Source organism: Heptranchias perlo, chromosome 1, assembly GCF_035084215.1.
Source record: "Heptranchias perlo isolate sHepPer1 chromosome 1, sHepPer1.hap1, whole genome shotgun sequence".
Classification (NCBI taxonomy): domain Eukaryota; kingdom Metazoa; phylum Chordata; class Chondrichthyes; order Hexanchiformes; family Hexanchidae; genus Heptranchias; species Heptranchias perlo.
Window position 1 is genome coordinate 113,267,016 of NC_090325.1, and position 17,255 is coordinate 113,284,270.

At 42.1% G+C, this 17,255-nt stretch overlaps 1 protein-coding gene across 1 annotated transcript in view; it reads left to right on the forward strand.

The window, feature by feature from the left end:
* Positions 1-16,777, forward strand: part of LOC137325010 (ethanolamine-phosphate phospho-lyase-like) — a 45,580-nt gene extending 28,803 nt beyond the window's left edge. Inside the window, exons 9-13 of the mRNA XM_067989713.1 lie at positions 3,383-3,537; positions 7,512-7,601; positions 8,578-8,708; positions 11,887-11,981; positions 12,805-16,777. Of these exons, the coding sequence (XP_067845814.1) occupies positions 3,383-3,537; positions 7,512-7,601; positions 8,578-8,708; positions 11,887-11,981; positions 12,805-12,993 (660 nt within the window). The 3' untranslated portion in view covers positions 12,994-16,777. The remainder of the gene's footprint in view (positions 1-3,382; positions 3,538-7,511; positions 7,602-8,577; positions 8,709-11,886; positions 11,982-12,804) is intronic.
* Positions 16,778-17,255: the final 478 nt, after the last annotated feature.

Consider the following 17,255-nt stretch of genomic DNA (forward strand, 5'->3'; position numbering starts at 1 on the left):
GTCCAAATGCTTTTTAAAAGACAAAATTGTACCCGCCTCTACTACTGCCTCTGGCAGCTCGTTCCAGACACTCACCACCCTTTGAGTGAAAAAATTGCCCCTCTGGACCCTTTTGTATCTCTCCCCTCTCACCTTAAATCTATGTCCCCTCGTTATAGACTCCCCTACCTTTGGGAAAAGATTTTGACTATCTACCTTATCTATGCCCCTCATTATTTTATAGACTTCTATAAGATCACCCCTTAACCTCCTACTCTCCAGGGAAAAAAGTCCCAGTCTATCTAACCTCTCCCTGTAAGTCAAACCATCAAGTCCCGGTAGCATCCTAGTAAATCTTTTCTGCACTCTTTCTAGTTTAATAATATCCTTTCTATAATAGGGTAACCAGAACTGTACACAGTATTCCAAGTGTGGCCTAACCAATGTCTTGTACAACTTCAACAAGACATCCCAACTCCTGTATTCAATGTTCTGACCAATGAAACCAAGCATGCCGAATGCCTTCTTCACCACCCTATCCACCTGTGACTCCACTTTCAAGGAGCTATGAACCTGTACTCCTAGATCTCTTTGTTCTATAACTCTCCCCAACGCCCTACCATTAACGGAGTAAGTCCTGGCCCGATTCGATCTACCAAAATGCATCACCTCACATTTATCTAAATTAAACTCCATCTGCCATTCATCGGCCCACTGGCCCAATTTATCAAGATCTCGTTGCAATCCTAGATAACCTTCTTCACTGTCCACAATGCCACCAATCTTGGTGTCATCTGCAAACTTACTAACCATGCCTCCTAAATTCTCATCCAAATCATTAATATAAATAACAAATAACAGCGGACCCAGCACCGATCCCTGAGGCACACCGCTGGTCACAGGCCTCCAGTTTGAAAAACAACCCTCTACAACCACCCTCTGTCTTCTGTCGTCAAGCCAATTTTGTATCCAATTGGCTACCTCACCTTGGATCCCGTGAGATTTAACCTTATGTAACAACCTACCATGCGGTACCTTGTCAAAGGCTTTGCTAAAGTCCATGTAGACCACGTCTACTGCACAGCCTTCATCTATCTTCTTGGTTACACCTTCAAAAAACTCAATCAAATTCGTGAGACATGATTTTCCTCTCTCAAAACCATGCTGACTGTTCCTAATCAGTCCCTGCCTCTCCAAATGCCTGTAGATCCTGTCTCTCAGAATACCCTCTAACAACTTACCCACTACAGATGTCAGGCTCACCGGTCTGTAGTGACCCAGAGAAGTGACCCAGTCCAAGTCTTCTTTCATTACTGTTCTGCCAACTACTACTAGATGTCCATAGACCAGTACATGGTGGTACAGCTGGGTTAATTCCAAAAAGGAGTAACTGCTGTTAAGTCATGAGCTCATAAAAAATACATTCATATTATGTGGTGACAAAAATGAAGCATTTTTGTCTTAGATTTAGCACGGTCTTGGCTTCGTACGTGGCAGATGAAATTTAACGCAGAAAAATGCAAAGTGATATATTTCGGTAGGAAGAACGAGGAGGGGCAATATAAACTAGAGGGCACAACTCTAAAAGGGGTACAGGAACAGAGAGATCTGGGGGTCTATGTGCACAAATCATTGAAAGTAGCAGGGCAGGTTGCGAAAGCGGTTAAAAAAGCATACGGGGTCCTGGGCTTTATAAATAGAGGCATAGAGTACAAAAGTATGGAAGTCATGATGAACCTTTATAAAACAGTGGTTCAGCCTCAGCTGGAGTATTGTGTCCAGTTCTGGGCACCGTACTTTAGGAAAGATGTGAAGGCCTTAGAGAGGTTGCAGAAGAGATTTACTCGAATGATTCCAGGGATGAGGGACTTTAGTTACATGGATAGACTGGAGAAGCTGGGGTTGTTCTCCTTGGAACAGAGGCGGTTGCAAGGAGATTTGATCGAAGTGTTCAAAATGGCGGAAGGGTCAAGAGCCAGAGGGCATAGACTTCAGGTGACATGAGGAAAAACTTTTTTACACAGCGAGTCATTAGGATCTGGAATGCACTGCCTGAGGGGGTGGTGGAGGCAAATTCAATCATGACCTTTAAAAGGGAACTGGATAAGTACTTGAAAGGAAAAAATTTGCAGGGCTACGAGGATAGGGCGGGGGAGTGGGACTAGCTGGATTGCTCTTGCATAGAGGTGGCGCAGACTCAATGGGCCGAATGGCCTCCTTCTGTGCTGTAACCTTTCTATGATTCTTTCATTCTGTGATGCTTAAAAACCAGCCTTATTCACAGAAAGTTAACTGAACTTAACTTAATACAATTGTTGCACCAATTAATCATTTTCTATGAGACCTGTGTCCTAGGGAAGGGCCAAGCCATTCAGTTCAAGTGCAGATGAGTGTACAAGTCCACCAGTCAGGGGAGATGGGGCCTGAGCCATAGCCTGAATCCCCAAAGATCTGAAAAGATTCTTCCAGCACTTTTTTTGCCCCCCAACCCCCATGCCAGGAACAGCCAGCCTCTGCCAGGATTCCTGGCCACTCCAGTCTGGTGGTCGCCTGAGATGCACTCCTAGTGGCACAAGTGTCCACCATTGACACTAAAATGAGGTGATCGCCCCTTGGCCCTGCACAGTTTAGCAGGGTCAGCACTGGTGGTCACCAGCAGGCGGATCCCAGCAGTTACTCTGGGATCTGCACCAGTTTTCACACTCTATTCCTTTGCTGTTTAATAAATTTGTTTGGCAGTTAAATGCCTTAAGTCAAAGTCCAGTACAGCAATATTTGATTGCCTTCCAAAGATGAGGAGGATCACCTGAAGGAATGTGATAAATCCAGAAATTGAATAGAGCTCTTGGTTAGATCACCTGGGAACGCTTACAAAATTTAGGTGGCTATCTGTGCACAGGGAGTTGGGGTCACTTACAAGAGTAGTCTGAGATGCTGAAGGCAAAAAAAAAATCTATGGTAAAACATAGTAAAGAAACCCCCAAATCATAACTGCTACTGAATATCTCAAAGTACTTCACACAATAAGTAACCTTTGAAGTGTGGTGACTATATTTTAGCAGACCACGATACACCTTGTTGGAGCAGTAGGCTGCCCACCACTGTGTCATCATGGTTAAACAAATACTAGGAAATAAACAAAAAGCTGGTAAATTAGTAAAAGTTTTTATTTATTTCAAAAGATGAAGCTTAACGTAGTCTGGTACATTTCTTTGAAATTATTATTGTAGGTGCTGATGGGGTTAAAATGTCTCCTTTATTGGAAAGGCAGTAGTTTTGTGGGAAGGTATCACTTGCATTTGTTAGCTTCAGTTTGTTTTTAAAAAGATTTTGTATACTTCAAGTTCCATTTTGGTTTTGAGGAGAAAAGTTCTTGACCCTAACCTACCTGTACGTGTCTCAGTTTGGAGGTAACCCAGTCTCATGCGCTATTGGTCTGGCAGTCCTGAACATTATCGAGAAGGAGGATCTCCGTGGCAATGCAACAAAAGTAGGAAGTTATCTGATGGATTTATTGAAAGAACAGCAAGTCAAACATCAGCTTATTGGGGATGTCAGGTAATTTTTTTTTCCAATCCAGATTGTTAACAGTATGTTAATGAAACTAACCTCTGTTAGAGAGGGCACATAACAGATGGAAGATTGCTGTGATGTATTCTTAACTGTCCGGCCAGTGACTCTGAAAGCACATAGTTTCATGGAGACATTATTGCTGATTACATTATTTTTTGGTTTAATATCTGACAAACCACATCACCAAGCTCCTGAGACCTCCACATGGGTGGTTTCTGTTTGGTGGATTTTGAGTTTGTATGCTCTCCTTTAAGGACAACCCACATTTGCCTAAGTCCAGCGAGTTTAGGTGCAGGTTAGCAAGAACCAATGATTAGGGACCCCAAAGTTTGAACAGGGATACTGCTGGGTTTTAACCAGCTAAAACTGCGCTGTCCACCAGCACTGATGAGCTTTCCACTGGTTGTCCAGCGAAGACCACCCTACCTGTAGCATGGTTATCTGAAGCCTAGTTGGAAAAGTTCCAGTTCCCATGGGGTGGGTCTACCCTTCCAGGTTCCATTAGTGAGCCATACTGGCTAATCATGGTATTCCCATGATCCTGTTGCTCTTGTCCTTCTCGCTGGGAGATGCAGTTGAAGTAAGCCTGGTGAGTTTCTGCAGTACATACTGAAACCGTGGTGGTGGACGAGTGGATATTGAGTCCAGTAGTGGGGATGCCAGTGAAGCGGACTGCTCTGTCCTGAATGCTGTCAATGTTCTTGACTGCAACTGCACCCATCCAGGTGAGAGGCAAGTATTCCATCCCACCCCTGACTTGATCCTTTTAGATGGTAGCGAGGCTTTGAGGAATCAGGGAGTCAGCAAAGTACCCAGCCTCAGCCCTGCTCTTCTAGCCACAGTGTTGATAAGAACATAAGAAATAGGAGCAGGGCTGAGGCTGGACTTTCCTGCCCTATCCCCATATCCCTTCATTCCCTTAGTATCCAAATATCCATTGATCTCAGTCTTGAATATAATCAACGACGGAGTATCCACAGCTCTCTGGAGTAGAGAATTTCAAAGATTCACAACCCTCTGAGTGAAGAAATATTTCCTCATCTTGGTCCTAAATGGCCGACCCTTTATCTTGAGACTCTGGACTCTAGTTCTAGACTCTCCAGCCGGGGGAAACAGCCTCTCAGTATCTACCCTGTCTAGCCCTTTAAGAATTTTTATACGTTGCAATGAGATCACCTCTCATTCTTCTAAACTCCCAGAGAATATAGGCCCATTCTACTTAATCTCTCCTCATAGGACAACCCTCTCATCCCAGGAATCAATCTAGTGAACCTTCGTTGCACCCCTTCTAAGGCAAGTATATCCTTCCTTAGATAAGGAGACCAAAACTGTACACAGTACTACAGGTGTGGTCTCACCAGAGCCCTATATAATTGCAGCAAGACCTCCTTACTCTTATACTCCAACACCCTTGCAATAAAGGCTAACGTACTATTTGCCTTCCTAATTGCTTGCTGTACCTTCATGTTAGCTTTTTGTGATTTGTGTACAAGGACACTCAAATCCCTCTGACTACCAACATTTCTTAGTCTCCCACCTTTTAAAAAATATTCTGTTTTTCTATTCTTCCTACCAAAGTGAATAACTCATATTTCCCCACATTATACTCCATCTGCCACCTTCTCGCCCACTCACTTAACCTGTCTATATCCCTTTGCAGACTCTTTGCGTCCTCCTCACGGCTTACTTTCCCACCTAGCTTTGTATTGTCAGCAAATTTGGATACATTACACTCGTTCCCCTCATCTAAATCATTAATATTGATTGTAAACAGCTGAAGCCCAAGCACTGATCCTTGCGGCACCCCACTAGTTACAATCTGCCAACTCGAAAATGACCCGTTTATTCTTACTCTCTGTTTTCTGTTCGTTAACCAATCCTCAATATATTACCCTCAATCCCAAGAGCCCTAATCTTGTGTAACAACCTCTTGTGTGGCACTTTATCGAATGCTTTTAGAAAATCCAAATATACGACATCCACTGGTTCCCCTCTATCTACCCTGCTAGTTACAGCCTCAAAAAACTCTTAATGGATATGTCAAACATGATTTCCCTTTTATAAAACTGTGTTGACTCTGCCTAATCATATTATGATTTTCTAAGTGCCCTGTTACTGCGTCCTTAATAGATTCTAGCATTTTCCCTACTACTGTTAGGCCAACTGGCTTATAGTTCCCTGTTTTCTCTCTCTCCCTCTTTTCTTGAAAAGTGGGGTTACATTTGCTACCTTCCAATCCATGGGGCCGTTTTAGAATCTAGGGAATTCTGGAAGATCAAAACCAATGTATCCACTATCTGCAGCCATTTCTTTTAAAACTCTAGGATGTAGGCCATCAGGTCAAGGGGATTTGTCGGCTTTTAGCCCTTTTTACCTCCTGTACTTTTCCTTTACTAAACTTAAATACTTTAAGTTTCTCCCTCTCATTAGACCCTTGGTTTCGCACTATTTCTGGTATGTTTTTTGCGTCTTCTACTGTGAAGACACATACAAAATATTTGTTTAATATCTCTGCATTTCCTTTTCCCCATTATAATTTCTCTTGTCTCTGCCTCTAAGGGACCCATATTTACTTTCGCTAATCTCTTCCTTTTTACAAATTTGTAGAAGCTCTGACAATTTGTTTTTATATTTCTTGCTAGTTTACTCTCATATTCAATTTTCTCCATCTTTATTAATTTCTTGGCCGCGCTTTGCTGATTTCTAAAACCCTCCCAATCCCCAGGCTTACTACTCTTTCTGGCAACATTGTAAACCTCTTTTAATTTAATACTATCCTTAACTTCTCTAGTTAGTCACAGTTGGATAATTTTTCCAGTGGAGTTTTTAAATCCTCAAGGGAATGCGTATTCATTGAGAATTATGAATTATTTCTTTAAATGTTTGCCTTTGCTTATCTACCATCATATCTTTTAATCTAATTTCCCAATCTACCTTAGCCACTTTGCCCCTCATACCTACATAATTAGCATTGTTTAAATTTACGACCCTAGTTTCGGACTTAACTATATCACACTCAAACTCAATATGAAATTCTATCATATTATGATCACTCTGCCCCAGAGGATCCTTAGCTATAAGATTATTAATTAACCCTGTCTCATTGCACAATACTAGATCCAAAATAGCCTGTTCCCTAGTTGGTCTCTCAACATATTGTTCTAGAAAACTGTCTTGAATGCATTCCATGAACTCATCCTCCAAACTACTTTTGCCAATTTGGTTTGCCCAATCTATGCAAAGATCAAAGTCCCCCACGATTATTGCATTACCCTTGTTACATGCTCCTCTAATTTCCTGGTTTATATTCTGTCCAACACTGTAACTACTGTTAGGGGACCTGTAAACTACCCCCACCAGTGTTTTCTGCCTCTTGTTATTTCTTAGCTCCACCCATATTGATTCAACATCTTGATATAACATTCAATTAGGCTTCTGGTCAGTGGTGATGCTCAAGATGTTGATGTTGGTGCCATTGAAGGTAAGGGAGAAGTGGTTGGGCTTCTTCTTGTTGGAGACAGTCACTGCCTGAGACTTATGTGGTGTAAATGTTACTTGGCATTGATCAGACCAAGTCTGGATATCATCCAGATCCTGTTGATTGGCATGGGCTGCTTCATCATCACAGGAGTTGTGAATGGATCTGAACATTGGAATCATCAGCGTACAGCCCCACTTCTGACTTTATAACTGAGGGAAGGTCATTGATGAAACAGCTGAAGATGGTTGGGCCAAGAATGCTCTGAGGAACTCCTGCAGCAATACCCTGGGATTATGGTGATTGGCCTCCAACAACCACCATAATCGTCCTGACCTCAGAGACCTTGTTTACCCCTCCCCGCCCCAAGGAGGATGTACAGTGTAATTCCAGAAGACTGTAAATGACTGATAGATCTGGCCTCGTGCACATGGCTAAACATTCTGCTTCTCTAATGAGCTTAATATATCTCTCACTGCAGAGGTGTAGGATTGTTTATCGGAGTTGACCTGGTTAAAGATCTTAAGAAGAGAACACCAGCCAAGGCAGAAGCACAACATATAATCTACAGGTAAAAAGCGGCCACACATCCCAAGGCCCGTTGTTTTTGTAACTGTTACTTGAAAATCCAGAGGTGACAAGAAAGTCACAATTTCTGGAAGTGTGAAATAAAAACAGAAAATGTTTGAAAGATGCAGAAGGTCAGTCAGCATTTGAAAGATAGATTCTTGATTCAGATGTCATCAGCACTGACTGACAATTTCAGTTTCTATTTTGGCTATCAGTCCAGAATGTTGTTAGCCAGTGCATTGAGCTGATATTTTGAAACACTGGGTGCAGTGGAGACAGTGGCGCCAAACGGCTGCCCCGCTGCAGCTCACTGGTTGTGGATGTCTTTCAGGCGCCCTTGGGGCGCAGGAGCAATTTTGGTCCTCAAAATTGGGCCTTCCGGGTGCAACGGGTCAAGTTTTTAACTCCTCTATCAAATCTCCTCTCAACCTTCTCTGCTCTAAGGAGAACAACCCCAGCTTCTCCAGTCTAGCCACGTTACAGAAGTCCCTCATCCCTGGAACCACTCTGGTAAATCTTTTCTGCACCCTCTCGAAGGCCTTCACATCCTTCCTAAAGTGAGGTGCCTAGAATTGTACACAATACTCCAGTCGTGGCTGAACCAGTGCATTATAAGCAGGATTTGAAGGATCCTTCTCTTGGTAGAAGAGAAAAGGAGCTGGGGGTTATCTTTGCTCTCCAGGATGATATCCTGAAGTAGTGGGTGTTTATGGCAAAGGAGAGTAAGGCCTGATGGCACTTAATGTGGTCCAACCACATCAGGTGATGAATGGCTAAACAAGTTGTGCACCAGATACGTTCAAGTCTGCACCCCTTGGACTTGAGGGAGCGAAGTTGGGGCTGTACCAGCAGGAATGACCAGGATGGGAGAGAGTGATGGTATAGCTAGGGGCAAGGGCATCAAAGCTGAAGATGAGGCTACAAGGAGAGTATCACTCCCTGTTCAATGCTGTAAGCCTGTTTTTTTCACTCTGTAGGCTCAAGGAACAACAGATATTGTTGAGTGCTGATGGGCCGCATCGGAATGTTCTGAAGTTCAAACCACCAATGTGTTTTACTATGGAGGATGCCAAGTTTGTGGTCGAGAAAATAGATGAAATTCTGTCAGGTATGCTACACTATAGGAAAATGAATACCTGTGTAGTTAAGCAATGCGCTGCAAGGGGGTGGATGCAACTACTGACCACCCCACCTCACAGAGAAATCCACCCTGCCGTATCTTTGAGACGGAGGAACCTGCTCGAGGAAATTTGAGGCCATAATATTTTGAAAACTGCTCCAAATGTTTTTGATTCCAGTGCAAGTTTTTATGAATAACATTTTCTTTATTTCAGATTGAAAAGATACTTTCAGGAGCATAAACCCAGGTTGATATCCAGTCCAGCGTGTGTAATGTCACTGTCACAAAGGGTAGTACTAATATTCCAACGTGATGCTCTGTGTGCCCCTGCATTACCGTCCCATTCTAGAAGAAATACATTGCCTGTTCTAACTCGTGACTGCCTAGCTTCCCTGAGTTCTCAGACCTGGATGACAGATGGTGCATGAACTAATCAGCAGGAGGAAGTCTCATTTCTCCCCTCTCCCCACTAATGGTGGATGTCCATCCTTTGGGTTTGTACTCCTTCTCAAATTTGATGCAAAGTCCACCTTCTCCATATGATAAAAAGTACGCCCATTTCATTCATTAGGAGAGTTGTGCTTTATAAAACCTTTTGTAGTAAATGTTTCTGTATTTTAAAAACCTAACAGAGAAAGGACTGGGTGATGTACTAGGTTAAAACACTGGCCTATCTTAATCTGAGATCTGGGTTTAACACTAGCCCACATTTTGGGATGAAAATCGCCCCTGTTTCTGACTGTAAGGGCCCAATATAAAATGAGTTTGGGCAGTTTCAATTCAGTTCCTGGTGGATGTGGGCCCACTGAAATACTAAACTGGGGAGTCTCGCTCAGAGGCCACATGAAGAACTGGTGTGGGAAAGGGTAATATCACACTGAGGTGATGTGACACTGGGTTTAAGGCACATTTTGGGGGCAGAGTAGGTCCATTCATTTAACTTGTGCTGTACTTGACCTCGAAGTGCTTGATATTGACACTGGATGCCCAAAAGGGAAAATGTTCTATTTCCCAGCACTGTTATGTCCCATCTTGAGCAAAAAAAATACTACAAAAGGGAAAAAAGACTACATTAGCATGCTTACTTTTATTAATGGGTATAACTTCAAAATGGCAGGCTTTAAACTTGTTCAGGCTGAGGTATATTTTGCATTCCGGATTTTATTCTGCTCTTCTATGTAATTCATGACTGACGATTCATAGAGTTCCACACATAAAAGTTTGAATTAATAAAAGTCAAGATTCAAAGTTGCAGTGCGTGAGAAATGGAAATGTTTAAACTTTAATAGAAGAAACCCTATAATAAGTAACTGCTTTCTAATGTGCAAGCAGAAGGTAGATATTGTGGAGCTAGATTTTTAAAAAGCCTTTGATAAAGTGCCATACAAAAGGATACTAAGTGAGGTTGTGATTTGTGGGATTGGCAGACAGATCTTAGGTTGGATAGTGATTGGTTGCATTTGTGTAGACACATTAGTTATTAATGGCGGTAGCTCTGCTTGGGGATCAGACACGAGTGGAGTTCCTGCAGAAATCCATTTGGGTCCATTGCTCTTCATCATCTTTATTTAAGAATCTGGACGAGGGGGTTGATCCACAAGTTTGCAAGTGACACAAAGATATATGTGGGAATTAGAACCTTAGTTGAAAAAAATAATCCGCCAGTAGATCAAGACACATTAGGGGAATGAGCCCATGTCTGATAGATATCTTTCAATACAGACAAGTGCAGCATGATGCATTCGGGCAGGGGCAATTCTAGGCACCGATACACCATGTAGGATTAAACGCTTACGGCCACCGAGTAGGAGAAAGTTCTGGTTCCTGAATCATTGGAGGTCCATAACCAATGTCATGAGGTAAAAGTAAGTAAGGTATTGGGATGTGCAACTGGGACAAATAAATATAAAATTAAAAGTACTTTTCTTACCTTGTACAAGGCTTTGGTCCAGCCACATTTAGAAGACCGTGTCCAGTTTTGGTCCCTTCACAATGTGGGGGATATCGAGGCCCTGGAAGTGGTTCAGAGGAGGACCAAGCAATTGATACCTAGTTAAAGTGCTCTTAGTTACCAGGACAGGCTTCGAGAGCTGGGGCTTTTTGTATTGGAAAATCGGAGACTTCAGGGAGATGTGAATGAGGTTGTTAAAATAATGAAGGGATTCAATTCCATCTAAGAAGACAGGTTATTTCAGCTTTTTTTTATTCGTTCATGGGATGTGGGCGTCGCTGGCGAGGCCGGCATTTATTGCCCATCCCTAATTGCCCTTGAGAAGGTGGTGGTGAGCCGCCTTCTTGAACCGCTGCAGTCCGTGTGGTGAAGGTTCTCCCACAGTGCTGTTAGGAAGGGAGTTCCAGGATTTTGACCCAGCGACGATGAAGGAACGGCGATATATTTCCAAGTCGGGATGGTGTGTGACTTGGAGGGGAACGTGCAGGTGGTGTTGTTCCCATGTACCTGCTGCTCTTGTCCTTCTAGGTGGTAGAGGTCACGGGTTTGGGAGGTGCTGTCGAAGAAGCCTTGGCGAGTTGCTGCAGTGCATCCTGTGGATGGTACACACTGCAGCCACTGTGCGCCGGTGGTGAAGGGAGTGAATGTTTAGGGTGGTGAATGGGGTGCCAATCAAGCGGGCTGCTTTGTCCTGGATGGTGTCGAGCTTCTTGAGTGTTGTTGGAGCTGCACTAGGCAATTAGGCAAAGAAGGACTGGAGGGTATCAGTAGAATTTGCAAACACATAGAGTTAGGTTAGGTACCAGGAAATACTTCTTTTCACAGAGAGCCGTCAATCTTGGGAACAGGTTATGAGAGCATGCAGTGAGTGTGGACACACCACAGGCCTTTAAAAGGGTGCCACATGAGTCCCTGTGAGTAGAAGAAATCTAGAGTTATAGCAGGTATGTAAGTTAACTGGGACTAGTGATATTGGTCGCCATGGTCTCTTGAAGCTTGTTTCATTACCTTTGTCAGAGAGAAAATTCTCAGTGTTTTTTCCTAAATTGGGCTCCGGTTATTTTCTCTTTATTTTGCCTCTCCCAGAAGATAGGTGGGGTGCACCATGTCAGGATGGGGCAGACTTGATGGATTAGCTTGTCTTTTCCTGTCCTTCTTTGTATGTTTGTAAATTGGTAACCTTCTTGTTATCATGTTTTGTGTTGGCATTTATAGATCTCGAAAAAGTGACTATGACGAGAGTTCCAAATGAGGAGTCCAGGCCCGTGGAAAATGGAGTCCCTTTGACACTCAGTGGCAGCAAGAGAAAGGCACGTATGTTCTTTGCAAGTGCAAGGTGTTCTTTTTCTCATTAAGAAAATCTTCTCGGATATTCAAGTTCGATGTGAATGTAAAGACAAGGATAACATTAGAGCTTGTTGCACGGTATCACTGGGTCTCCAGGTTAATCACCTTCAATCTTGTTTTCATAAATAAAACACACAACCACATTAGCCAAGAGAAGTTTAGAATCTCATTTTATTTGCATTCAGATATGGATTACTGCTTGGGTTATCCCAATTACATGGGTTTAATTTCCTGGAATTTAGCACAAATGTGTACGGTACACTAAAAATAGGGCATAGGGAAATGAAACCCCTCAGCAGGTAAATACATCATGTGGCCTGGCACTGAGCCACGCAAACCAGGAATCCTTCCAAGTTCAATCATTGCTCCATGCTGACTTAATTGATCTCGGTCAGGACACTGGTGGGGGTACTAAAATTGGCCTCTGCAACTCCGAGCCAGGAAAGGGGGAAATCAGTTGCATCTGCTTTGTCTCTATTGACCCCTCCCCGCGGGATAGTGCATTTGTGGACATCAGCTGAGAACACAATCAGGCTCAGTCATGATGTTAAGTGATAGCTCATTGTCCAGGCTCAGTTGAAGAGTGGTCACTTGCGCTTGATACCAGGGACCTATGCAGCCATACTCTGCAAAACCCATGAACTTCAGAAGAAGGGAGGACAACTATGGGGACGTTGGTATCTTTTCTAATGTCACTCTTGAACATGTTTTCTGCCGATTGTAAGCTCTGAAGAAAAAAAGCATGTTTGTTCATTGCTTCTGTGTTTATGTTTATTTTTAAAACAGACTCCTCATGCCAGCATTCCTGAGTCGAGCAATGGTTGCATTAATGAGCTCTACAATACTGAGGCCTTACAGAGTGAAGAGTGTCCAGATGGAAACAGTAGCCATTTCAACAGAACTGCTTGTGGACAACAACAGAGTTCCTATCACAATGAACACGGTGCTGTGTCATGCAAAAGGATTAGGACATGATCTGCTTGCCTCATTTTTTGAGATCCTTCTTGCATGTTGTCACATTCTGGTTGCATAGGAAAGGCTTTGCAGCACTTTGCCACATGCACCATTTAGACTGAGCTTCAATGGACTCCCGGGTTTTTAACAAAGGTTTATTTAACAAATTTTCACGTTAACTAATAACTGCTAATTATCACTGGGAATTCCCCTGGGGGTTCTCCCGATCGGTCACCGTTTACGTGGTGTATCCTGGGTTTCCGCCGAAGTTAGAGGAGCCAATCAGGAGAACCATCCCCGAGGAAAATCCCGGCTTGTTTCTTGAATTTGAAAGGGTTTTTATTTTCCCTCGAATGGAATTTTTTTTGATGGAGCTATTATGCGGAGACAAAATAACTATTAGTACTGCTGCTGGTAAGTGTGCCGATATCATTGTCCATGTGCTAGACCAGGAGCGGGAGGTTCAGAGAACTGATTACGTGTCACCACTCAGCCCAGCCTTTCCTCCACTGAAGCTGTCGGAGCCTCGTGCAGTGCACCAGGGATCTCGCCCTGAAGCCTCAAGGCTCAGACAGTGCAGTCCTCTATTTGTACAGAAGGGCGAATTTTCACTGCCCTGGTGGCTGGAAAAGGTTGTGGAGCCTGCTGAGCGCTGCACTGAACTCTTGAAGTTCTGCACCACTGGTGCAAATTCATTAAATTACTCCTCACTTCTTTTTTTGCTGGCTTGTCATGTTTGACTTTAGTGGGATTTAGAAAGGGACACTTTTGGTGCTGCTGCCCGATTTGTGGATAAATCCTAAATCAGGATACAAAGATCTGTTAGTGTCTGCAACTTAAGATATATGCAAAATAATGGACACATGAATTTAAACTTTATACGTGTTCCCTGAAACTTCCTGTGTGCAGCTTTGTGATTAATTAACTAAGACAAAACTTTTAATATCCCTGTAGTTACACTGTCAGATTATTGGGCTCACTACCACGTCTGTCCCTGCAAATCAGGAGGCACAGCATTGGAAGGCACATTTTCAATTTTGAACCTTACCTGAGAGCAAAATTAATCATTTCTAATTTTAAAATATTTGGGGCCTAAATTACACAGGCCTTCTCCTTAGGTGTAGCTCTATTCCTTTGCAAAAAAAATTTAAATCTGTAACAGTAAAACCTCAGATTTACAGAAAATCTCGTGTCAGATCCTCTAAAATGGTGATATATGTTTAAAGATAATCGCAGAGTATTGTGATTCTCAGATTGCTCCTTGTGTCGTTTCTCTTAATATCAATTTGATTCTTGATTGCAGGTTGAAAAAGAAAACAAGAGTATGAAAAATATGTAATGGAGTCTGATTTTAATGGCATGTGTTGGCTTTTCAAAAGTTCAAATCCAGTTTCTACAGAAACTGTAGTTCAAGTGTTAGTCGGTCCAACTCCCAAATTAACCAATCTTTGAGTCAAAGTAAAGAAATTATTTTTTTATAATTTCATTATAATTATATTAAAAAATTATTTATCTACTCTATGAAACAAGGAAATGTACAAATTAGAAAACACTAAGTATTTATGGATTACATTTTCTCATAACTCAAAACCAAAGTGCACTTCATATTGGCTCATTCTATTATAATTTAGAACAGGATTTGTTTTACACACTGTTACCACAGTCAGAGTAGTAAACATTTCTTAATATCTTGGCATAATTCAGAACAAACTTCAACTTCCAAACAGAAAACTAGAATGTGCCTAGCACTAATGTACATAACAGACCAATATGCTTTCCCTTTCCCCTTGAGAATTTTAAAACAACTTGCAAAGTACGTGGGCCTGAGCTCACTGAATTGGTCACCAGGGGTGAAGATTTCTGTTGTTGTTTGGTCATAGCAAAAGCATATCAAGGGGAATATTTTTTAAAAGATGAGAGACTAAGAAATGTTGGTTTTCAGAGGGATTTGGGTGTCCTTGTACACGAATCACAGAAAGTTAACATGCAGATACAGCAAGCAATTAGGAAAACAAATGATATGTTAGCCTTTATTGCAAGGGTGTTGGAGTATAAGAGTAAGGAGGTCTTGCTGCAATTATATAGGGCTCTGATAAGACCACACCTAGAGTACTGCGTACAGTTTTGGTCTCCTTACCCAAGGAAGGATATACTTGCCTTAAAGGGTGTGCAACAAAGGTTCACTAGATTGATTCCTGGGGTGAGAGGATTGTCCTATGAAGAGAGATTGAGTAGAATGGGCCTATACTCTCTGGAGTTTAGAAGAATGAGAGGTGATCTCATTGAAACATATAAGATTCTTAGAAGACTTGACAGGGCAGATGCTGAGAGGCTGTTTCCCCTGTTGGCTATTTAGGACCAAGATGAGGAAAAATTTCTTCACTCAGAGGGTTGTGAATCTTTGGAATTCTCTACCCCAGAGGGCTGTGGGTGCTAAGTTGTTGAGTATATTCAAGACTGATATTGATAGATTTTTGGACATGCAGGGAATCAAGGGATATGGGATTAGTCGGGAAAGTGGAGTTGAGGTAGAAGATCAGCCATGATCTTATTGAATGGCCTACTGCTGCTCCTATTTCTTATGTTCTTATAGATCTTTGTTCTAGGATCTCTGAATGTTGCCCCTTGTGAATTTTGTTGACTAGAAAATATATGAACTGTAATGATACTGAGATCTTCAAACTACACAGCAGGAACAACCAAACAGATGAGAACATTTTCAACATTTATATTGAAAACAAGAATTCTATAAAATTGGACAACACTTGTGGTACTTTTAACAATTCAAATCTGTTCAGGAGAGAAATTTAAGCGAATTGAGGATATAAAGAAGTGGCCAGGAGCAAAATGGCATACAAACACAGGAAAGGACCAACTGGTCCATCGAGCCTGTCTCAAACAGTCATGATGCAACTTAGCACATGACCCCCAGTGTTCCCTCCCACCAGCAGTCATGTCATCTCCTCGGAGATGGGGGAAAAACAACGTTAAAAACCCTAGGACAATTCGGGGGGGGAAAAATCTGGAAAATTCCTCTTCAACCACTGAAGGCAATCAAAATGAGTTCCAGGACACCTACATTTTGTACACAGTGATATTAGCCACAGCAAGGAAGTCATCCAGCTCCTCACTGAACTGTTGCAGGGAATCTGCACTCACCACACGAGCCGGAAACTTGTTTTAAACGTTGCTAACTCTCGGTATAAAGAAAAATCTCCTGTCATCTAAACTAGTTCTATGCTTATATGGCTGACCCCTCATTTTCCATAAATTAGTTCAAATCATCTGTCCACAGAGACACAGTTTAGTCCCTTCATCATTTTAAACACTTCAATTAAATCACCCCGATGTTTACGCTTTTCTGGAGTAAAAAGATCCAGCTGTCTAAGCCTATCGTGGTAACTAAAGGCTTTTTAACCAGGGATAATTCTAGTGATTCTCCTTTGAACCTTGAACCTCCAAATCACCATGTTATTCAAGTCCTCTCCACCCTGTAACCCCACGTTGTAAGTGACTACTCTGTTAGGCTGTAATGCAGTATGAATGCTTATTGGTTTACAACATTCAGTATTAATGTCTCATCTACCTTATTATAAATTAAAGTAATAGAAGCTTTAAGGTAGCAGTAATGTCTTATTTTTGTGGGTATTCAGAATCTATAGAACCACATGTCCTTAACTTGCTTTCCTCTGATACAGTGATGTAATATTGTAACAACTTTACTGAAATGGTTTGTCCTCACGTTACGATGTCAGTAGCGTAATGCTAATCTGTACAAATGTAATAAAATACTTGACACTATTAAGTTATTGCCATCCAGTATGTAATATTGTGGAACCAGTCTTCCCTCTTGTTGCTGTCTTCACAAACAAAACTAGCAAATGGTGATGTGTAATTTTGTGTTTATGGGGAAATGATGCAGGTCTTGTATTTACAGCACCAGCATGCTGTTTTCCAAACAAGCCTTGCTGGGGTCCTTTGGGTGTAATCTTCAATTAGAAGCAGTGTTGCGCTGTGAGTTGGCACCCAGTAGGAATTGGGTTAAGAGTGCCTAAACTCATTTTAGTAAAGACCTTTGCAGTTGGCAGAGAAGAAGCATTTATTCCAGCAACATTTCCTGGATTTCAACCCAGGTCCTGAAGTGAAAGGACAGAACAGTTTACAAACCGTAACAGTCAGCCTCAGATTGGACATCATTTTGTAACCTTCAAAAAGCAAAAACAATAAACTAGACATAACTAGGACAGGTTAGTAAATAATTCATCATTTGAGCAGATACTTAA